This window comes from Mustelus asterias, unplaced genomic scaffold, assembly GCF_964213995.1.
Source record: "Mustelus asterias unplaced genomic scaffold, sMusAst1.hap1.1 HAP1_SCAFFOLD_77, whole genome shotgun sequence".
In the NCBI taxonomy this organism is placed as follows: domain Eukaryota; kingdom Metazoa; phylum Chordata; class Chondrichthyes; order Carcharhiniformes; family Triakidae; genus Mustelus; species Mustelus asterias.
The window spans coordinates 888410-911906 of NW_027590136.1; the positions used below are offsets into that span (position 1 = coordinate 888410).

Sequence of the window (23497 nt, forward strand, 5' to 3'; positions counted from 1 at the left end):
CAACACGACAAGTTGCGCCTCCAATTTGGTACCAACAGGGCGCCCGGGAAGATATTTTCCTGAAGTTTGAGTTTGAACAACATGTTTACGAAACCTCTCCACCCACCCGCCACATTCATCGCTCTCCGCGCGCCGCCCTTTACCTTGAACTGATCTCGGATTCGAGTTAAAACCGTCCGTCCGCCGCCATTAACCGCACTGCGCATGCTTCAGACCCCTCCCCCTATTCACGCTGGTTGGAGGACCAGCCGCTCCCGCTCGGTCCTCCAGCTCCGCCCCCTTTTTCTATTGGTCCGGAGCTGCCGTCAATCAGTCCCCGGGCATTGTGACGTTGGGCATGCGCAGTGCGGCTCATGTCCAGGGACAGGCGCTTGTTTGTCTGATCTTCAGGCGGGAAGGAGGCGGATAAGCGGAGGCAGCGTTAGGGGCAGTGGGTGGGAGGGGAGGCTCCACACACCCAGTGGAGGCTTCAACACCCCCAATAAGGAACTAGCGGCACCGCCTCGACACCCAACACAACGGCAGCTGCAGCGCTTTCTCCCGGGGTCAGGCCCCAGTGGACAAATGTGGCTTCAGGAAGGAAATGCAGCAATGGGTTTGATTTATTATTGTCACATGTACTGGGATACAGTGAAAAGTATTGTTTCTTGCGCGGTGTACAGACAAAGCATACTGTTCATTGAGTACATAGGGGAGTAGGAAAGGAGAGAGTGCAGAAGATAGTGTTACAGTTACAGAAAGGGTGAAGAGAAAGATCAGCTTAATATGAGGTAGGTTCATTCAAAAGGAGGAGGCTTTGGAGAGGGTACAGAAAAGATTTACCAGGATGTTGCCTGGTGTGGAGGGCATTAACTATGAGGAGAGGTTGGAGAAACTTGGTTTGTTCTCACTGGAACGACGGAGGTTGAGGGGAGACCTGACAGAAGTTTACAAGATTATTGAGGGGCATGGACAGAGTGGATCGTCAGAAGCTTTTTCCCAGGATGGAAGAGTCAATTACTGGGGGGCACAGGTTTAAGGTGTGAGGGGCAAGGTTTAAAGGAGAGGCAAGTTTTTTACACAGAGGGTGGTGGGTGCGTGGAACTTGCTGCCGGGGGAGATAGTGGAAGCAGATATGACAGTGACTTTTAAGGGGCATCTTGACAAATACATGAATAGGATGGGAATGGAGGGATATGGTCCCCGGAAGGGTAGGGGGTTTTAGTTCAGTCGGGCAGCATGGTCGGTGCAGGCTTGAAAGGTCGAAGGGCCTGTTTCTGTGCTGTAATTTTCTTTGTTCTTTGTTTGTAAAAGTCCGATGGCAGCAGCAGGGAAGAAGCTGTTCTTGAGTCGGTTGGTTTGTGACCTCAGACTTTTGTCTCTTTTTCCCAATGGAAGAAGATAGAAAAGAGAATGTCCAGGATACGTGGGGTCCTTGATTATGCTGGCTGCTTTTCTGAGGCAATAGGAAATGTAGACAGTGTCAATGGATAAGAGGCTGATTTGCGTGATGGACTGGGCCACATTCACACCCCTTGTAGTTTCTTACGCTCTTGGTCAGAGCAGCAGCAATACCAAGCTGTGATACAACTGGATGGGATGCTTTCTGTGGTGTCCCTGTAAAAATTGGTGAGAGTCGTAGCTGACATGTTGACATGTCGAATTTCCTTAGCCTCCTGAGAAAGTCAAGGCGTTGGTGGGCTTTCTTAACTAAAGCAGCAGCATGGAGGGACCAGGACAGGTTATTGTGATCTGAACACCTAGAAACTTGAGCTCTCAATCATTTCCACTTTGTCACCGTTGATGTAGACAGGGCATGTCTTCCACTACATTGCCTGAAATTTTGTATATATTCCAGTGATAGTTGGAAGAAGTCCATGCTGACTCTCTGTACATCAATCCACTCAGTCCCATTTCCCCTCCATAACTCTGGTCCCTTTTTAATTCCTTCACACCTATCTGATTTATTTTTCAAATCATTGATCATTTCTGATTCCACCATGTACAGAAGCAGTGGGGTGAGGTCGTGACCACTCGTGAATGAAATTGGTCCTCATATCGCCTTTCTATTGCTGATCAATGATATGTTTAGTAATGTGGACATTGGGTAGCAGCCTGCATGAAGATTTTCAGGTCTCTTTGTACTGGACAGGAGCATGGGTCTGTCAATCGGCCTGAATCAGCACCTTCAGGAGAATTGGGAGGGTGTGTATTAGGTACAGCAGTATGACAATGGCGGGGAGACTGTGTGGGATGGAGATTTACAACTTTAGGGAATGAGAAAGCAAAGAATATTCCATGGAAACTAGAATTGTCTGTTTTGAATTTCAGTCCTATTCTTACACTGATAACTTCTATAAACAGGATATTAGAAGGAGAGAATTTACAGACTGAAATCTCACACCAAACATCACAACAAGATGTTACAAAGTCACTGGATTCATCAGGACCTGAATATAATTGCCGTTTGAATGTGTGAGAAGAAATGTTTGTTTGTTCTGTCTGTGGGAAAAGATTTCAAACATCAGTGTGACTGGACAAGAATGGAGACCCCACACACCTGAGTGTGAGTGTTCCAGTGAACTGACTGTGGAAAGAGCTTCAACCAGTAACACAGCCTGAAAAACATCACACCATTCACAGCGAGGAGAAACTGTACACGTGTTCTGTACTTGGATGTGGAATCGACTCATTATCAAAAGGACACTGGCACCATGGAGAGACCATGGGAGTGTGGGGACTGTGGGAAGGGATTCCAGTGCCCATCTGCACTGGACACACATCGACGAGTTCATACTGGGGAGAGGCCGTTCACCTGCTCCGTGTGTGGGAAGGGATTCAGTATATCAAGCACCCTGCTGAGACACCAGCGAGTTCACTCTGGGGAGAGGCCGTTCACCTGCTCTGTGTGTGAGAAAGGATTCACTCAGTTATCCAGCCTGCTGACACACCAGCGAGTTCACACCGGGGAGAGGCCTTTCGCCTGCTCAGACTGTGGGAAAGGATTCAGTGATCGTTCCACCCTGTGGAGGCACCAGCGAGTTCACTCTGGGGAGAGGCCGTTCACCTGCTGTGTGTGTGGGAAGGGATTCAGTCATTCATCCACCCTGCAGACACACCGTGTCACTCACACGAATGAGAGACCGTTTAAATGCTCAGACTGTGGGCGTTGCTTCAAAAGCTCTCAGACTCTGATGGGCCACCAGCGCATTCACACTGAGGACAGACCGTTGAGTTGCTCTTACTGCGTGAAGAGATTTAGAACATCATCCCAACTGCTAATACACCAGCGAGTTCACACTGGGGAGACACCCTTCACCTGCTCTGTGTGCGGGAAGGGTTTCAGTCATTCATCCACCCTGTTGGCACACCAGCGAGTTCACACTGGGGAGAGGCCATTCACTTGCTCTGACTGTGGGAAGGGATTCACTCAGATCTCCAATCTGCTCACACACCAGCGAGTTCACACTGGGGAGAGGCCGTTCAGCTGCTCTGAGTGTGGGAATAGATTTAAACGGTTGTCTCACCTGCTAAGACACCAGCGAATTCACAAGTGATGACAGGAGTTGGATTCTGCTGTTCTTGCTGCTGTTAATCACACCCAGGACTGAACCATGTTCATTCAGACAGTTGCTGAAGTGAGAGGGTCGGAGGATGTCTTTCTGCTGGACTGACCAACCTCACGGCTTTGCTGCCAGTGGGTCGATGCTGTTTGAATTTGGGAGTGCACATTTTACTGAGATGATCCACAAACACTAAGTAAATCTAAAATAAATATATTTGTCTCTGTTCCAGTGAGTCTACAGCACAGGGCCAGGCCAGTCGGCTCAATTGGTCTGTGTCAGTATTTATGCTCCACATGAGCCTCCACCCACCCCTCTTCATCTCCCCCCATCAGCATATCCTTCTATTCCTTTCTCCCTCATGTATGTATCTAGCTTCCCCTTCAATGTATTCATGCTGTGCACCTCAACCACTCACTGGTAGCAAGTTCCACATTCGCGTCATCTTCCTCATCTCTGGAACCATTGTGGTAAATCTCCTCTCGACTCTCTCAAGGACCCTCACATCCTTCCTAAAGTGTGGTGACCAGAACTGGGCTCAGTATTCTGTTGTGGCCTCACCAGAGCTTTAGAAACTATCAGAATAAATTCCCTGCTTCTGTTCTCAATTCCCCGATTTCTGAAGTCCAAGATCCAAAATGCTCCAAACAAGAATATCAGACCTTTTTGCTTAACATTAAAAGCATTTTAACAACATTCTTAAAGTGGCTAAAGAAGATTTTGTCCAATGAAGGAACAAGTTGTTGGCACAGAAAGAAGCCATTTTGAACTTGCTCTCTCCAAAAGAGAATCCAAAATGTTTGATTCTGGGAAGTGAAGTTAAAAATGAAGCTGCAGCTACAACAGAGCAAGAAGAAGACATTTCAATGTGGAATTGACTGGAATATTCTCTCTGGATTTAAACAATGGAGGAACTACAAACATGGAAGAAAGTGAAGTTCAAAATGTGAACTCTGAACAGACTGTTTTCAGAATTGGAAATCCACAACTGAACAGCAATGAGGACTGTCCTCTTGCAGAAGAAACTATAATTATTAAAAATTACGATAATTATTGAAAGAAAACTTTCAGAAAACACTGAAACCAATAATATTTTCCATCTTCAGTGGACTGAATTCCTGGACATGGAACCCAGCAGTGTGCTGTTACCAAGCTGGACTTGTGAATGTGAAGTGGACAATGGAGGGATTATTATGTCTATTGCAGGTTATAAGATAGTTAAACATAGGAAAACAGTGGACTTAGGAACAGGAGTTGGCCATTTGGCCCTTCGAGCCTGCTCCACAATTCGATTAGATCATGGCTGTTGTTAAGATATGCAGTATGTTTTACATTGTAATATTCTAATTGGGATATTATAGAGTGATACATTTTCATTTCTTCCAGGGAATATGTTGTGAAGATCTAGTTTAATAATTCATGTGTTTCAGAAATATTAATTTTGGATTTTTATAAAAAATGTAACAACTGGAAAACCTGGGTTGAGAATCTGATAAAAACACCCTGAGGGAATTCGCAGTCACAAGGTGTGGCCCATGTTGGTTTGAGAAGTCAAAGCTAGAAGGGTAAGAACAAGTGTAACACGGCAGCTGGGCTCTTTTAGCTGGAGACATTGGGTCTGACAATTTTTTTCCTGTCTTTGTTAGAGAGGGGAATTCTTCACGCAGACCTCAAGAAAAAAGGTTTGGTTCTGAAACTCAAAGTTAATTAATTTAAACATCTTTTGGACATCTCAACTGGTCTGTTACCATGAAGATAAGTGATTCAGGGTGGTCTTGGTTGGAATTCTGGTTGTTTTTCACAGAAAGCAGGCAGTCTGCAGTTAGCTTGGGAGTTGTGGGAGCAGGAGCTGTGAACCAGCTGTGGGAGCGGGAGCTGTGAACCAGCTGTGGGAGCGGGAGCTGTGAACCAGCTGTGGGAGTGGGTGCTTTGAACCAGCTGTGGGAGCGGGAGCTGTGAACCAGCTGTGGGACCGGGAGTTGTGAACCAGCTGTGGGACCGAGAGCTGTGAACCAACTGTGGGACCGGGAGCTGTGAACCAGCTGTGAGACCAGAAGCCGAGGAGGTCATTAGGAACCATGGGTGTTCCCAATGTTTAAATCCCTCAGCAAGAAGGCAGTGAAGCCCATGCTTGGATTGAGGAGTCCATGTTTTGAGTCAATTTTGAAATCTCAAAGGAAAGTTGGAGAGTTGTTTAGCTGAAAGCTAATAGAAGGATCCTCATGAAATCTTGGAGCCTGGAGAATAGCTGGAATACTGAGGAGAATTAAAGTGAATTCTGGGAGCTTTGACATACCTTTGGGATTTGTCCCAGGAACAGAAGTGAATGCACACTCAAGATATTAAGTACAAGGGCACTCTTGTTGAGGAGTAAGGGTTTAAAAAGTACAAAAAAGGAAAAATGCTGCAAAACCTCAGCAGGTCTGGCAGCATCTGTAGAGAGTGAAAACAGAGTTCATGTTTTGAGTCAGAACTAAGTTTACAGCATAAATCTTTACAAAATATAATTCATCGAGCTGGTTTTAAATATTCCTTTTATATTCAGTAAAGTTTGATTTTGTTTAAAAACCTGGAATCTTGTGATGGGTGTTTGGATTTCTCACTGAACGTTAATGTTCTCGACCCGAATTATAACAACACACAATATTTCAAAACTATTTGAAAAATAAAACAATGATGGTCTTTATTTTGTACAAAGTATTACATTATAAGACACCCTCATCGAGGATCTACAATAATTTCTTAGCTCGAGCACCAGTGAAACAATCAGACAATAAATAAATAAAAATTGTACTAATTGTCGTCCCTTCTGAATCAGGAGGACTATCCCCAGCACAGAGGGTCATTTGGAATTTTTCCCGCAGCCCAATTGACAGGGATTATACTCTCCAACCATCTCTGAAGTGAACTCTTTACATGAATCGTCCAGGCCGGTGCAGTTATCAACTTGCAGTTTGGTTGATCAGCTGAGATTTTCTGCAGCATTTCATCGATCACCGTGTGATTCCTTTCACAGAGTCCATCACTGAAAGGACTTTCAGCTGCCGTGTTCCTGACCAGAATGTTCATGTTTTCACACACGTCTCCAAACTCATCATTCAGAAACTGAGCTGGTGCCACAGCTCCAGCCCCAAGGGCCAAGGGAAGGTTTACTATTGGGATGTGATGGCATCCTCCAATAATTTTTATACATTGTACACTTTGCACTGGTCCCTTGTATGAGTCTCAGATACTCTTCATCAACTGCTCCTGCATCTTGAAGCAGGACTTTTAATCTTTGGCAAGTAGTGTGAACAAATTGTCTGTGTAGTTTTAAGACAATTTGAATCTTTCCCTTCTGATTTTTATCAAATATATTATTATTCCTTCTCAAACATTCAGATTGGAAACTTCATGTATTGTTAAACATTTTCTGTCACCACATTATAATCCTGACCGTCTTATAGTGAAGGAATAAACTGGAGCTAATCTTTACTTGGTATAAATGTATTCACAGAGTGAAATATGACAGGTATGTAACTCCCAACACCATTCCATGCCTTGTCACTAAGTGTATCTTTATATGTGCTCATGTAAACATCTAATCAATGTCCACTGCTTGTATATATTTAACCCCAAATTATACAATTAACACCCACAGTCAGAGTATTTAAAAGGTCTCTAATCGGTGTGACTGCCATAATATCTCAGCAGGTTGGATGACTCAGTGAATCCTTTCCCACACTCAGAGCAGGTGAACAGCCTCTCTCCTCCGTGTGGACTTGCTTGTGTTTCCGCAGGCTGGAAGGATCAGCAAGTCCCTTCCCACATTCAGAGCAGGTGAAAGGCTTCTCCCCAGTGTGAACTCGACGGTGTGTCCGCAGACTGGACGACTCAGTGAATCCTTTCCCACACACACACAGCAGGTGAATGGCCTCTCCCCGGTGTGAACTCGCCGGTGTTTCCAGAGGCTGGAGGAATCAGTGAATCCCTTCCCACACTCAGTGCAACTGAACGGTCTTTCTCCAGAGTGAATTCGCTGGTGTGTCAGCAGACTAGTGGACCTAGTAAATCCCTTCCCACACACAGAGCAGGGGAATGGCCTCTCCCCAGTGTGAACTGCCTGGTGGTTCTGCAGGATAGATGATGCACTGAATCCCTTCCCACACACGGTGCAGGTGAACGGCCTCTCCCCTGTGTGGAGTCGTTGATGCATCAGCAGGTGGGCTGACCGAGTGAATCCTTTCCCACAGTCAGAGCAGGTGAATGGTCTCTCCCCAGTGTGAACTCGCTCGTGCTTCCGCAGGCTGGATGAATCACTGAATCTCTTCCCACACACAGAGCAGGAGAAAGGCCTCTCCCCGGTGTGAACTTGCTTGTGCTTCCGCAGGCTGGATGAATCACTGAATCTCTTCCCACACACAGAGCAGGAGAAAGGCCTCTCCCCAGTGTGAACGCGCTTGTGTGTCAGAAAGTTGGATGAATGAGTGAATCCCTTCCCACACTCGGAGCAGGTGAATGGCCTCTCTCCAGTGTGAATCCGCCAATGAATCTCTAGCACTGATAAGGATTTGAATCCCTTCCCACAGTCAGAACAGGTGAATGGCCTCTCCTCAGTGTGAACCCGTTTGTGTTTCAATAAGTTGGATGAATTACTGAATCCCCTCCCACATTTGAAACAGATGAATGGTTTCTCCCCTGTGTGACTGCGTTGATGAATCTCCAGCTCTGATGGGTATCTGAATTTCTTCCCACAGTCCCCACATTTCCACAGTTTCTCCATGATGCAGGTGTCCTTGTGTCTCTCCAGGTTCGATGATCAGTTGAAGCCTCGTTCACACACACAACACGTGTACTGTTTCTCCTCACTGTGAATGGTGTGATATTCTTTCAGGCTGTGTAACTGGTTAAAGCTCTTTCCAGAGTCAGTTCACTGAAGCACTCACTCGGCTGTGTGTGTGTGTCTCGGTGCTTTTCCAGTTATGCCATTGCTTAATATCTTTTGGGATTTATGTCTGCAAATCGCCTCCTAATATTCTGTAAAAGAAGTTCATGAAAGTTGTCACTTGGTGCAGAATAGAAATTCAAAACCAAAAATTCTAGTTTCTATGGAATCTTCTTTCCTCTATAATTCCTCAAAAATCCACCCAGACACATTGGCTGAAATTTTACTGGCACGTCTGCCTCGGAATTGGGGCAGGTGAGGTTTGCAGAATGGCATTCTCCGACGGGATCCTACGAGCCTCGGGTTGGCGTGCTGGTAAAATTCCAGCAATTTTCGCCATTTTCATTCTGTTGTCCCAAATATCAGCCAAACAATGTGGAAGTGTTGGAAAGGGTGCAGAGCAGATTTACCAGGATGTTGTCTGGTATGGTGGGAAAATCGTATGAGGAAAGGCTGAGGGGCTTGAGGTTGTTTTCGTTAGAGAGAAGAAGGTTAAGAGGTGACTTAATAGAGGCATACAAGATAATCAGAGGATTAGATAGGGTGGATAGTGGGAGCCTTTTTCCTTGGATGGTGTTGGCTAGCACGAGGAGACATAGCTTTAAATTGAGGGGTGAGAGATATAGGACAGATGTTAGAGGTAGGTTCTTTACTCAGAGAGTAGTAAGGGCGTGGAATGCCCGGCCTGCAGCAGTGGTGGACTCGTCAATGTTGAGAGCGTTCAAGTGGTTATTGGATAAACATATGGATGATATTGGAATAGTGTAGATTAGAGGGGCTTTAGATTGGTACCACTGGTCGGCGCAACATCGAGGGCCGAAGGGCCTGTACTGCGCTGTTATGTTCTATGTTCTAATTATAAGAACTTAAGAACTAGGAGCAGGAGTAGGCCACTGAACCTCTCGAGCTGCTCTGCCATTCAATAAGATCATGGCTGATCTTTTCATGGACTTAGCTCCACTTACCCACCCGCTCAACATAACCCTTAATTCATTTACTGTTTTAAAAAAATGATAGTGAAGGAATGATTCATTCTAATCGACAGCTTCAAATATACGTGAAAATCTTAACACGCAGTCTGCTGAAATATATTTTATATCTCATGTGAATATATATAACTGGGTTAAAGTCCAACAGCTTTGTTTGGTATCATGAACTTTCGGAGCACTGCTTCTTCATCAGGTGAGACACATGATGAAGGAGCAGCGCTCCGAAAACTGGTGATTCCAAATGAACCTGTTGGATTTTAATCTGGTGTGGTGAGACTTCTTACTGTGCCCACCCCAGTCCAACACCAGCATCTCCACATCATGTATATAACTGGATTAAAAATGTGTGCTCTACCATACTCTATTTTTTAATTAGCAATACAGCATCAGGGGACATTATTTAGAAAGCGATAATCTGCTTCTCTGCCTAAGACGATCGTGGAAGCAGTGGTAACTTATTTCAAAACTTAACAGGTGGATATTTGAAGCAAATAAACTTCCACAAGTACAGTTATTTAGGGAGGAATGGAGCTGACTAGATTGCTCGATGAAGCATTGGGAAGGACTGGAATTGCTGAATCTTTTTGCAAGGGCCCTAAAGATATCAGCACTATATTAAAATGTAGAAATAACAGTAAACATTTTTACAGAACCATAAATAATATGTCTAATATGTACCACAACAACACCAGGTATATCTGTGTGCTATATTAATTTACTGTCCCCTTAAATGTCAGCCATCCACTGGGGAAACCACCCCTATACTTGTGAACATTAGGAAAGAGACCATCGTTGCGGGAGCAAAGGATGTCAATGTCTTTAAGAGAGAGAGAGACCTGGGCCAACCTTTCCAGAGTCTGCAGCCTCCCTGGATTCACTTCCTTTCCCTTCAGTTGCTGCAAGTCCCCAATTTCCCCCAGAATGAGAAAAGAAATGGAAAGTGTTTTACTCACAGATGTTGGCCAGGGGAGAAATTTGTAATGTGTGAAGCTCAATCTTCAGAAAGAGGGAAGCAGCCGCTTGACCAGCTCCACGTTCAGACAATCAAGATGACCCGTGCAGCCATTGGCACAAAACCCGCCACTGATTGGCTGGATGATCAGAGTTCTTCAGGTCCTCCAGCTCTTGCCATTGGTCAATGAAGACAATAGGCAGCGAAACCCGAGCCCACGTGGGGCCGGAGACACTTTGACCTCCGAACGCGTGGAGCTGTTGTCCAATCCGCAATGTTGTCTTTTTCCTCCAATGGGAGACTGAGCGTTGGGAACGTCCACGCTAGAATCAGCCAATAGGAATCAGTCTGCTCTGCCATGACGTCGTGGGGTTCCAGTGCGCAGGCCCAGGCGCGCGGACACGCCCCCTCCCATTGTTCCCCCTCCCATTGTTCCCCCTCCCACTGCACCTCCTCCAGCCAAGGTTTCCAGGCAACCGGCTGGCGGCTCCGGCCAGAGCGAGAAGCCGCTCGGTGATCTCCCCCTCCCCCCTCTCTCTACGGCGGCTGCTCCAAAAAGAGATCGAGAGCGGCCGCTGGCAGCAGCCGCACTGCGCCTGCTCCGGACAGCTCGGCTCAGCAGCGCTCTCTGCGCCTGCTCCGGACAGCTCGGCTCAGCAGCGCTCTCTGCGCCTGCTCCGGACAGCTCGGCTCAGCAGCGCTCTCTGCGCCTGCGCGCTGGGCTGCCAGCTGAGGGAGTGGGGGAGGGGACTTTGCAAAATCTCTTCCCATCATTTTCTTCCAAGTCCCGCAGTTTGATTTGAAACAGAACAGCTTCTGTTTGTAGCTTCACCACAGACTCAAACTTCACCACAGACTCAAACTTCACACACAGACTCAAACTTCACCACAGACTCAAACTTCACCACAGACTCAAACTTCACCACAGACTCAAACTTCACCACAGACTCAAACTTCACCACAGACTCAAACTTCACCACAGACTCAAACTTCACACACAGACTCAAACTTCACACACAGACTCAAACTTCACCACAGACTCAAACTTCACACACAGACTCAAACTTCACACACAGACTCAAACTTCACACACAGACTCAAACTTCACCACAGACTCCAACTTCATCCTCTGGACAACATCTGTGAGGAAAACACTTTCTTTCTCCCCCTGGGAAATACAGAGACAGAGAAATTCTCTGGAACTGGAATTCGAGCTAAATATACTGAGGGGGAAATGTTTGTGATTTTGTGGAACCTGTTTTTATTGTCTGAGATATTTAAAGACAAATTTATCTTGTCTATTCAAATACTGTTTGTCTCTTAATGCATGATTCATTGATGTTGATTTTAATTTGATTATTGCAAGATTTATTAGAAGGTGAAATCTTTCTCTTTGCTTTATTTCAGTGGGTTTGTCTGGGAATGTTAATTTTAAGGTTATTGTACTCATAAGGATCATAACAACATTGATACATCTGGAGTTATTATAAGAACATAAGAACTAGGAGCAGGAGTGGGCCATCAGGCCCCTCGAGCCTGCTCCGCCATTCAATAAGATCATGGCTGATTTTATTTTGTGGACTTAGCTCCACTTACCCTTAATTCCTTTACCGTTCAAAAATTTATCTATCCTTGCCTTAAAAGCATTCAATGAGGTAGCCTCAACTGCTTCACTGGGCAGGGAATTACACAGATTCACAACCCTTTGTGTGAAGAAGTTCCTCCTCAACTCAGTTGAGTGATAGAAGATCAGCCCTCATTCTTCGAAACTTTGAGAGAATAGAGGCCCAGTCTCCTCCTAGGAAACTCCCATCCTTCCAGGGATTTGTCGAATGAACCCTTGCTCCACTCCCTCTATTGCAAGTGTACTCGTTGGAATTTAGAAGGCTGAGGGGGGATCTTATAGAGACCTATAAGATAATGAAGGGGCTGGATAGGGTAGAGGTGGAGAGATTCTTTCCACTTAGAAAGGAAGCTCGAACTAGAGGGCACAGCCTCAAAATAAAGGGGGGGTCAGTTCAGGACAGAGTTGAGGAGGAACTTCTTCTCTCAAAGGGTGGTGAATCTTTGGAATTCTCTGCCCACTGAAGTGGTGGAGGCTACCTCGTTGACTATGTTTAAATCACGGATAGATGGATTCCTGATCGGTAAGGGAATTAGGGGTTATGGGGATCAGGCGGGTAAGTGGAACTGATCCACTTCAGATCAGCCATGATCTTATTGAATGGCGGGGCAGGCTCGAGGGGCTAGATGGCCTACTCCTGCTCCTATTTCTTATGTTCTTATGTATCCATCCTTTAGTAAGGAGACAAAAGCTCCACACAATACTCCAGGTAATGCAGCAAGAGTGTGGGACAGTTATTTACAGCTTTCGGGGAACAAGATAGAAAATAATGCTTCATAGAAATTAACAACTGCCAATTGTAGATTCTAGCTTTAACTGACGGTGATGAAATTTGTAAACCTCTTTTACAGGATCTTCAAAGGTGGAGGATTTGCAGACACAAAATTCAAATCAAGCATCAAGTGAAGAATTGACAGAGTCACTCGATTATCGGGATCTGAATATCATTAGCCTTTGAATCTAGAAGGAGAAATGTCTTCTGTTCTGTTTGCTTCAGAAAGTTTTAAACATCAGTGTGACTGGAAAAGCAGCAAGACACAAACATCTGGGTAAGACTGTTCCAGTGACAGTTACATAGCTTGAAAGGCCATCACCATTTACACCAGGAAGAGATTGTACAGACGCTTTGTGTGGCCACCTTGGCTGAACAACAAACCTGGAGACAGGGACACCCGCACCATGGAAAAACCGTGGAAATGTGGGGATTGTGGGAAGGGATTAAAATCCCCGACTCAGCTGGAAATTCATCGACGCAGTCACACTGGGGAGAGGCCATTCACCTGCTGTGATTGTGGTAAGGGATTCACTCATTCATCCCACCTGCTGAGACACCAGCGGGTTCACACCAAGGAGAGGCCGTTCACCTGCTCCGAGTGTGGGAAGACATTCACTACTTCATCTGATCTGCTGACACACCAGCGAATTCACACTGGGGAAAGGCCATTCACTTGCTCTGAGTGTGAGATGGGATTCAGTCGGTTATCTCACTTGCAGGCACACCAGCGAGTTCACACCGGGGAGAGGCCGTTCACCTGCTCTGATTGTGGAAAGGGATTCGCTCACTCCTCCAACCTGCGGATACACCAACGCATTCACACTGGGGAGAGACCGTTCACCTGTACTGAGTGTGGGAAGGCATTCATTGACTCATCAAGCCTGCGGATACACCAACGAGTTCACACCAAAGAGAGGCCATTTACCTGCTCCGAGTGTGGAAAGGGATTCAGTCGGTCATCCTTCCTGAAGGCACACCAGCGGATTCACACTGGGGAGTGGCCACCCACCTGCTCTGAGTGTGGGAAAGCATTCATTGATTCATCCAGCCTGCAGATACACCAGCGTCTTCACACTGCGGAGAGGACATTCACCTGCTCTGAGTGTGGGAAGAGATTCAGTCGGTCAATCTACCTGCGCAACCACCAGCGAGTTCACAAGTGATGGCAGGGATTGGATTCTGCTGTTATTGCTGCTGTTAATCACATCCAGGACTGAACCATGTTCATTCTGACAGTTGGTGAAGTGGGAGGGTTCGAAGGTTTCTCTCTGCTGGATTGGTCTTTCTCACAACTTTGCTTCCAGTGGGCTGGGAGAGCACATTTCCACAAATGATCCACACAAGCTGATGAAGGACATTTATTTTATCCTGGAGAGTAAATCCTATTTCTCCTATCACTTCAAGTAGATCTAAATTAAATACATTTGTCTCTGTTCCATTGAGTCTACAGCACAGGGCCAGGCCAGTCGGCCCAATTGGTCTGTGTCAGTATTTATGCTCCACATGAGCCTCCACCCACCCCTCTTCATCTCCCCCCATCAGCATATCCTTCTATTCCTCTCTCCCTCATGTATGTATCTAGCTTCCCCTTCAATGTATTCATGCTGTTCACCTCAACCACTCGCTGTGGTGGTGAGTTCCACATTCTCACCACTCGCTGTGATAGTGAGTTCCACATTCTCACCACTCGCTGGGTAAAGGTGTTATTTATTAAATCCGTACTGGATTATTGAACCCCTTCATAATCTTGAAGACTTCCATCAGTCTTCAGTTTTCCAGAGAAAAGTAACACCGGTGTTTTCAGAGGGTTAAATACTCTCAGTTCTGGAATTATTCTCCTGGGGGTAAACCGGTCAGTCCCATTGCCCCGTTCTATCCCTTTATCCTTTCAGTTCTATTTCCTGCAAGTGTCGGTCCATTTTCCTTGTTAAATCGTTCATTGTCTCTGCTTCCACCACCTTCACAGGCAGTGAGTTCTAGCTCATTCCCACTCATTGAATAAAACATCCCTTTCTCACATCCCCCTGCATCCCTCGCTAAGAATATATAAATCTGTGCAGCCTTATCCTTGCACCATCAGCTAATGGGAACAGCTTTATCATAGAATCCCTCCAGTGCAGAAAGAGGCCATTCGGCCCATCGAGTCTGCAACGACCACAATCCCACCTCGGCCCTACCCCCTTATCCCTACATATTTACCTGCTAATCTTCTAACCTACACAACTCAGGACACTAAGGGGCAATTTTAGCATGGCCAATCAACCTAACCCGCACATCTTTGGACTGTGGGAGGAAACCGGAGCACCCGGAGGAAACCCACGCAGACACGAGGAGAATGTGTCAACTCCACACAGACAGTGACCCGAGCCGGGAATCAAACCCAGGTCCCTGGAGCTGTGAAGCAGCGGTGCTAACCACGATGCTACCGTGCCGCCCCACCTTCTCACATTACATTACTCACATCACTTTACCTTCTCACATTATTTAATCCTATTTGAATTTTGTACACCTTGAGCAAATCTCCCCTCCATCTCCTTTTCTCCAAGGAGAACAACCCCAGCTTCTCCAGCCTAGCCTTGTGGATAAAATTCCTCATTCCTGGAACCATCCCAGTAAATCTCCTCTGCACCCTCTCAAGGACCCTCACGTCCTTCCAATAGTGTGGTGACCAGAACTGGGCTCAGTGTTCTGTTGTGGCCTCACCAGAGCTTTAGAAACTATCAGCATAACCTCCCTGCTTTTGTTCTCAATTCCTCCGTTTCTGAAGCCCGAGATCACATAATCTCCAAATGGGAATGGTCAACATTTTTGCTTGAACATAAAATGCATTTTAACAACAGTTTGGCTGAAGAAGATTTTGTCCAATGAAGGAAAGAGTTGTTGACACAAAAAGAAGCCATTTTGAACTTGCTCTCTCCAAAAGAGAATCCAGAATGTGAGATTCTGGGAAATGAAATTAAAAATGAAGCTGCAGCTACAACAGAGCAAGAAGAAGACATTTCAATGTGGAATTGACTGGAATATTCTCTCTGGATTTAAACAATGGAGAAACTGCAAACATGGAAGAAAATAAATTTCAAAATGTGAACTCTGAACAGACTGTTTTCAAAACTGAAGTTGAAAATTCACAGATGAACAGCAATGAAGACTCTCTTTTGCAGGAGGAACTTTGCACGATAATTATTATAAGAAGAAAACTTTCAGAAAACACTGCAAGCAGTAATTTCCATCTTCAGTGGACTGAGATTCCTGGACATGGAACCCAGCAGTGTGCTGTTACCAAGCTGGACTTGTGAATGTGAAGTGGACAATGGAGGGATTATTATGTCTGTTGCAGGTTATAAGGTAATTAAACATTAGACTTTGGAACAGGAGTTGGCCATTTGGCTCTTTGAGCCTGCTTCACCATTTGATAAGATCACAACTATTTAAATATACAGCATGTTGTACATTGTTAAAAGCAAAATACTGTGGGTGCTGGAATCTGAAACAAAAACACGAAATGCTGGAAAATCTCAGCAGGTCTGACAGCTTCTGTGGGGAGAGAATAGAGCCAAAGTTTTGAGTCTACGTTGTAATGTTTCAAATGGGATAATACGAGGATGATACATTTTCATTTCTTCATGGGGAAGGTGTTGCAAAGATCTAATTTCATAATTCCTATGTTTTAGAAGTATGAGTTCGTTCTACAATTGCTTTTTTAAAAATTTAAGGTAAATAGAAAACCTGCACTGAGAATCTGACAGAAACACCCGAAGGGGATTCACATTCACAAGGCGTGGCCCATGCTGGTTTAAGATGTCAAAACTCGAAGGTAAGAAGTGTAAAAGGGCAGCTGGGCTCTTTTAGCTGGAGACCTGGAGACTTTGGGTCTGACAATTATTGCTCTGTCTTTGTTACAGATCGGAATTCTTCATGCAGACCTCAGGAAAAAAAGGTTTAGGTTTGAAGCTAAATATCTAACAGACATTCCAACAGATGTGTTAGCACGGGGATAAGTGAGCCCTGGTTGGAATTCTGGGTGTTTCTCACAGAAAGCAAGCAGTCTGCAATTAGCTTGGAGGCCGTCAGCTATGGGACCAGGAGCTGTGAACCAGCTGTAGGACCAGAAGCCACTGGGTCATTAGGAACCAGGGGTGCTGCCAATGTTTAAATCCCTCAGTAAAGAAGGCAGTGAAGCCCACGGTTGGACGGAGGAGTCCACAGTTTTGAGGCCTCAAAGGAAAGTTGGAGAATTGTTTAACCAAAAGCTAATGGAAAGACCCTCCTTAAAATCTTGGAGCCTGGAGAATAGCTGGAAAAGTGAGGAAAATTAAAGTGAATTCTGCAGAGCTCTGACATACCTTTGAGAGTCCCAGGAACAGAATTGAACTTTCAAGATATCATTAAGTATAAAGAAACTTTTGGGATGAGTTTAAAAAACAGGTTTGTACCATAAGTCTTTATTGACTACAGTATTCAGTTTGTAGTGCTGTATTCTTAAATTTTATTTTGTTTTATATATACAGTAAAGTTTGTTTTTGTTTTAAAATGTTAAATCTTTTCATGTAATTCTTTTAGTTAATCACTGTGTGTTCACAATTTTCTTTGAACGTTAATTGTCCTGACTGGGATCACAAAACATTCACACAAACAAAGAAGAAAAAATGTGACTTTCCTCCTTTTGTACAAAGCATTACATATAAAGCCACCCCTCTCCTCAGAACCACAATAAGTTGTTAATATTCTCTTCATGAAATAATCTGATAATTGAAAGACTTATGCTATGTTCATAGAGCTGGCTTTTAATATTTTGTTTTATAAATTTTGTTCTTGTTTAAAAATGTGGAATCTTGTGGTGCAATTCTTTGTGAATCACTGGGTATTTGAGTTTCTCTTTAAACATTAACAATCCTGATTAGGATCAGAACAATACACAGCAACATATTTCAAAATGAATCAAAGAAAAAAAATGTCCAAAGTATTACATTATAAGACACTGCTGTTCTCGGATCCACAATAATTTCTTTACTTTAGTGAAACAATCTGAGAATATGAATAAAATTTATACTAATTGCCGTCCCTTCTGAAGCAGGAGGGCGATCGCCCGGCACAGAGGGTAATTTGGGATTTCTCTCTTAGACCAATTGGCAGGGATTACACCCTCCAACCATCTGAAGTGAATTCTTTACATGTTTGCGTAGCTTTAAGACTGGTTGCTGTGTTTACCTCTGGGACGGAAGGGTAGCACACTGGTTAGCACTGTTGCCTCACAGCGCCAGGGACCCGGGTTCGATTACTGGCTTGGGTCACTGTCTCTGTGGAGTTTGCATGTTCTCCCCATGTCTGCGTGGGTTTCCTCCGGGTGCTCCGGTTTGTGCGCCGGACTGTGGCCACCAGGGGAATTTCACGGTAACTGTTTCCCCGTCATTCCTGAGATTCATTCACCGATTAGTGCTTTTCCAGTCCTGTCTTTTTTGTGATATCCAGATCTGCTAAATATACTTACACCCTGATTCAAAACTTGACAAAGTCTGACTATGCTTCATAGGCACCCATCAGATCATCTTTCTTGTAAATCTCATCAATGAAACCGAGTAAAAGATCCAAGCCTTGATCAGTGGATTTCCAGCTCAGAAAATGTTTTGCTGCCAATTTTCCTTTCGTTAGGAAGTGACAGTGCCAAGGCCAGACCTTGTTTTCTCATTGTTAGGGATGTAACCCGTGTCCACATCTCCACTTCATTCTTCCACTGGTCGTATGGTTCAGGCTCCGAGAACATCGGCGGGTAATCAGACCCTGACAATTCCCACTGGCTTTCATCTCTCACAAAAGCTGCTGGGACTGTAAACTTCTGTCTGAAATATACTTTCCTCCAGTTTCCAAACTTCACCATTGGACAAACACTCTCTGTGACCATGTTATAATCCTGACAGCCTTATGGTGAAGGAAGAAACTGGAACCAATCTTTACTTGGAATACATTTAACTCCCAACTCTTTATACATACTTTCTTCAAACACACTCATATAATTATTTGATCAAAGCCCTCCATCTGTACATTCTTAAACTCAATTGATTCAATTAACACCCATACTCAGGGCAGGAATCCGGGTTCAATTCCAGCCTCGGGTGACTGTGTGGAGTTTGCATGTTCTCCCCATGTCTGCGTGGGTTTTCTCCGGGTGCTCCGGTTTCCTCCCACCTTCTAAAGATGTGCGGGTTAGGTTGATTGTCCATGCTAAATTGCCCCGTAGCGTCAGGGGGATTAGCAGGGTAAATGTGTAGGTTTACTGGAGTGGGGCCTGGTTGGGATTGTGGTCGGTGCAGACTCAATGGGCCGAGTGACCTCCTTCTGCACTGTAGGAATTCTGTGATTAAAAAGAAAAGGTCTCTAATCGGTGTGAACTTGTTGGTGTGTCAGCAAGTTGGATGACTGATGACCTTCCCTAACCTCAGAGCAGGGGAATGGCCTCTCCTCAATGTGGACTTGCTGGTGTCTCAGCAGGTTGGATGAATCAGTGAATCTCTTCTCATGCACAAAACACATCAAAGGTCTTTCCCCAGTGCGACCACATTGGTGTTTTAGCAGACTGGATGACTCAATGAATCCTTCTCTTGGAGCAGGTGAATGGGTTCTTCCTGCTGTGAACTCGCTGGTGTGTCAGCAGGTTGGATGACTGAGTGAATCTCTTCCCACATACGGAGCAAGTGAATGGCCTCTCCCCAGTGTGAACTCGCTGGTGTGTCAGCAGATGAGGTGACCGTGTGAATCCCTTCCCACACTCAGCGCAGGTGAACAGCCTCTTCCTGGTGTGACTGCGTTGATGTGTCAGCAGACAGGATGACTCAGTGAATGCTTTCCCACACTCAGAGCAGATGAATGGTCTCTCTCCAGTGTGGATTCGCTGGTGTGTCAGCAAGTTGGATAACTGAGTGAATCCTTTCCCACACTCAGCACAGGTGAACGGTCTCTCCCTGGTGTGAACTCGCTGGTGTGTCCGCAGGGTAGATGAATCCTTGAATCCCTTCCCACACTCAGTGCAGGTGAATGGCCTCTCCCCACTATGAACTCGCTTGTGTGTCTGCAGGTGTGATGACTGAGTGAATCTCTTCCCACACTCAAAGCAGGTAAAAGGTCTTTTCCCAGTGTGGGTGTGTCGGTGAATTTCCAGTTGAGATGGAGCTTTGAATCCCTTCTCACAATCTCCACATTTCCATGGTTTCTCCATGGTGCGGGTGTCCTTGTGTCTCTCCAGGTTTGATGATCAATTGAAGCCTTGTCCACACACACAAAGCAAGTATGGTTTCTCCTCGCTGTGAATGGTGTGATATTTATTTCAGGGTGTGTAATTGGTTAATGGTCTTTCCACAGTCAGTTCGCTGGTACACTCTCATTCATATGTGTGTCTCGATGCTTTTCCAGTCACATATTTAAACCTTTTGACGCAGACAGAACACCATTTCTTTATACACGCTTTTTTCATACACACTCATATAATGATCCAATCAACGCCCTCCATCTGTACATACTTCAACTCAATTCGAGACTGAAAGAGCGATGATATTCAGGTCCTTTTGAATCGAGTGAATGTGTCAGGTCTCGGTGTGACATTTGGTTTCAGATTTCTATCGCAAATCTTCTCCTTCTCAAAACCTGTAAAAGGAATTTAGAAAAGTCAGCACTGTCAGTACAGCAGAGAAATTCAGAACACACGATTCTAGTTTCAGTTGAACATTCATTCCTATTTTGTTCACCAAAAGTTGTAAACCTCAATCTCACATATTCCCTCTACTCTCACTCTGCTGTATCTAATATACACCCTCACAATTCTCCTGAAGGTGCTGATTGATGCTGAGTGGCCGACCCCTACTCACTGCTTCCTGACCTGGAGACCTGAAAACCTTGATGCAGACGGCTAGACTCAATACAAACCCAACCCATAGGTACAGATTCTGGAGGAAAACATGTGTTGAATAAACACTGCTGTATTACTTGCTCAGAGCTTCATGACCATGTCAGTAAGAACTTCATTAAGGTACTGAGTGTTCACAAACACAAACTCGCTGCTTATGAGAATGCTGGAATTAGAGATGATCCAAGACTTCAAACTCAACTGGATGGACAACTGAAGGAAATAATCTTGCAGAGATACAAGGGTACAGCGGGAGAATGGGACTGGCTGGATTGCTCTCCAGAGAGTCAGCACGGACTCAAATGAACATTTTCTGTGCTGTAATGGATCAATGACTGGAAAGGTATGTCACCACAGTGCTATATTACAAATTTGAAATAACAATAAATGAAATTTATCACAGAACCATAAATAATATATCTAATATGTACCTAACAACAAAACTAGACATAACACTGACCTATATAAAATTACTGTCCCACAAAGAATCATAAATTTACACCAGATTACACCAAACATATCCAAACATGCCAAACCTTACTATATTCCACTTAAATGTCAACTATCTCCTGAAGAAACCAGCCCTTTAATTGTGAACATTAGGAACGAGACCATCCTTTTAGCCAGACAAATAAATGTGTCAAGTTGAGGGAGCAAAGGATGTCAATGTCTTTCAGAGAGAGAGACCTGGGCCAACCTTCCCAGAGTCTGCACCTTCCCTGGATTCACTTCCTTTCCCTTCAGTTGCTGCAAGTCCCCAATTTCCCCCAGAATGAGAAAAGAAATGGAAAGGGGGAGAAAAGAAAGTGTTTTACTCACAGATCTTGGCCTCTTTGGAGGAAGTTTGAGTCCGTCTGAAGCTCAACCTGCATTGTCACAAAGACCGCGCTCTGATTGGCTGGAGGACCAGAGTCCTTCCGGTCTTCCAAGAATTTCCATTGGTCAACACCTCAGCAGGGTTCAGAAACATTTCCGCACATGCGCAGATTCCCCTTTCCCTTGGACATGCGCAGATTCGAGCCCGGACTATTGAGCGATTTCTCCAACGCGAGACATTGTGGGGGATGCGGCCGCCATTACTCCTCTGGAGCCCAGTCTCCAAACTCCTGGGACTGGGATGAAAGGTGGAGGTGGGAGTGACTGCACCCAGAAACAAAGCACATGTGGGTAGTCACTAGATTATATATTGATGCCCCATTAGCAAAACAGTTCACCTTCAGGCATAAAGATTGAAATTTTGGGGTGAGACACTAGGGAGGGCAAGAGGTAGTCTGAAATTGGGGTGAGATACTAAGGAGGGCAAGAGGTAGTCTGAAATTGAAACCGAGAGTTAGCACATAAAGTGGAGAAGAATTGATTTGATTTATTATTGTCACATGTGTGTGTGTGTGGGGGGTGGGGGGGGTGGGGAGGGGGGGGGTGAGGCTATTGTCATATCACAAGCCTACCATCCATACAACTTTCAGTTATAATATCACGTGTGTTTGTGGCGCTCGGGCTTCAATTTGGGGCCGTCAATTGGCAAATGTTTTTTTTATTGCACGCTGGGATTTTCCTGTTGAGTTGATTCAGGGTTTACATATACCAAGATACAAATGCTGCTCAGATATCTAAATTGGAGTTCTTTAGATACTGACTTCGTTACTGTTGATATGCATTTGGGAAAAGGATGCGGAATCTGCGGAAATCATTGCTCGAGTTCTCTGTTCAAATCCTGGGGACGACGAAGTCGAGAGAACGCCAAGTCTTTGGAGTAAATTATTAATCAGAATAGCGCCAGGGATTAACAGGCTAATTTAGTTTCTTTATTCTATAAGCAAGAAGATACAAAAGCGATTTAATTGATTTGTCCAGAATGTTCCCCTCTTCAGGGAGTAAAACGTCGTGTTATAGATACATTGTAAGTCACCGCTTCTCCTTCTGTCTGAACTGCTGAGGACATCGGCTGAGTGACAGAATCTCCATGACCCAGATATGGAAAAAGGTTCTCTTTGTCTGGCGAAGGTGGACTCATAGCAAAAAAGATTCTCCACCCCAGGTGCAAACTAAACTTTGAGTAAAGGGCACAAAGCCAATCGTGGTAGAATTCACGATCGGAAATTGTTGAACACAAACTTGAGTCCCGAAGGCTCACAGGTGGTCGAAAGTTGCACTTTGTAGTTCCATGTCACCCCCATCAGAGGGCAGTGAGATACCGTGTTGGGATCGGTACCGGGGCGAATTCCAGACTCACAACCACGGCCAAGAACAATATTGAGAGAATGCAACTAAAAGAGCAAAATTCCAAACAGAAATATTATATTAGCATCGATAGCAAACTTATATTGCTTCAGGAGATATATTATTATGGTTGCCAGAGTTGTGAATCTTTAGAAACTCTCTGGGAACCGTAATCAGAGGAGATTGAATGATGAACTATCTGACTGAGCAGAGCCAGTCAAGGCATCTTTCCCTTCTTTATGACGCTATAACATTGACTCTGATGTCAGCAGTGAAAGTAACTGATTGGAGGTATTGGAAGTATTCTCGTTACAGCACAAGAGGAATTCAAACCTAATATCAGCTTCGGACAGCTCGGGGGGGGGGCGGGGGGGGGGGGAGCAGCCGGCGGGGGGGGGTGGCGGGGGGGGGGGGGGAGCAGCCGGGGGGGGGCAGCTGGGGGGGGGGGAAACAGCTGGCGGGGGGGACAGCGGGGGGGAGGGGGGGACAGCGGGGGGGAGGGGGGGGACAGCGGGGGGGGGGGGGGACAGCGGGGGGGGGACAGCGGGGGGGGGGACAGCGGGGGGGGGAACAACGG

The 23497-nt window shown here is 45.3% G+C and overlaps 2 protein-coding genes across 2 annotated transcripts in view; one reads left to right on the forward strand and one right to left on the reverse strand.

Annotated features, from left to right (window-relative positions):
• Positions 1-20016, reverse strand: part of LOC144483733 (uncharacterized) — a 103778-nt gene extending 83762 nt beyond the window's left edge. Inside the window, 3 exon segments of the mRNA XM_078202272.1 lie at positions 7474-8046; positions 9366-9373; positions 19431-20016. Of these exon segments, the coding sequence (XP_078058398.1) occupies positions 7474-8046; positions 9366-9373; positions 19431-20016 (1167 nt within the window).
• Positions 13004-14334, forward strand: LOC144483719 (uncharacterized). The gene is made up of 2 exons (XM_078202260.1): positions 13004-13080; positions 13288-14334. Exons 1-2 carry the CDS (start codon positions 13004-13006, stop codon positions 13967-13969), a joined length of 759 nt encoding a protein of 252 aa, XP_078058386.1. The 3' UTR covers positions 13970-14334.
• Positions 20017-23497: the final 3481 nt, after the last annotated feature.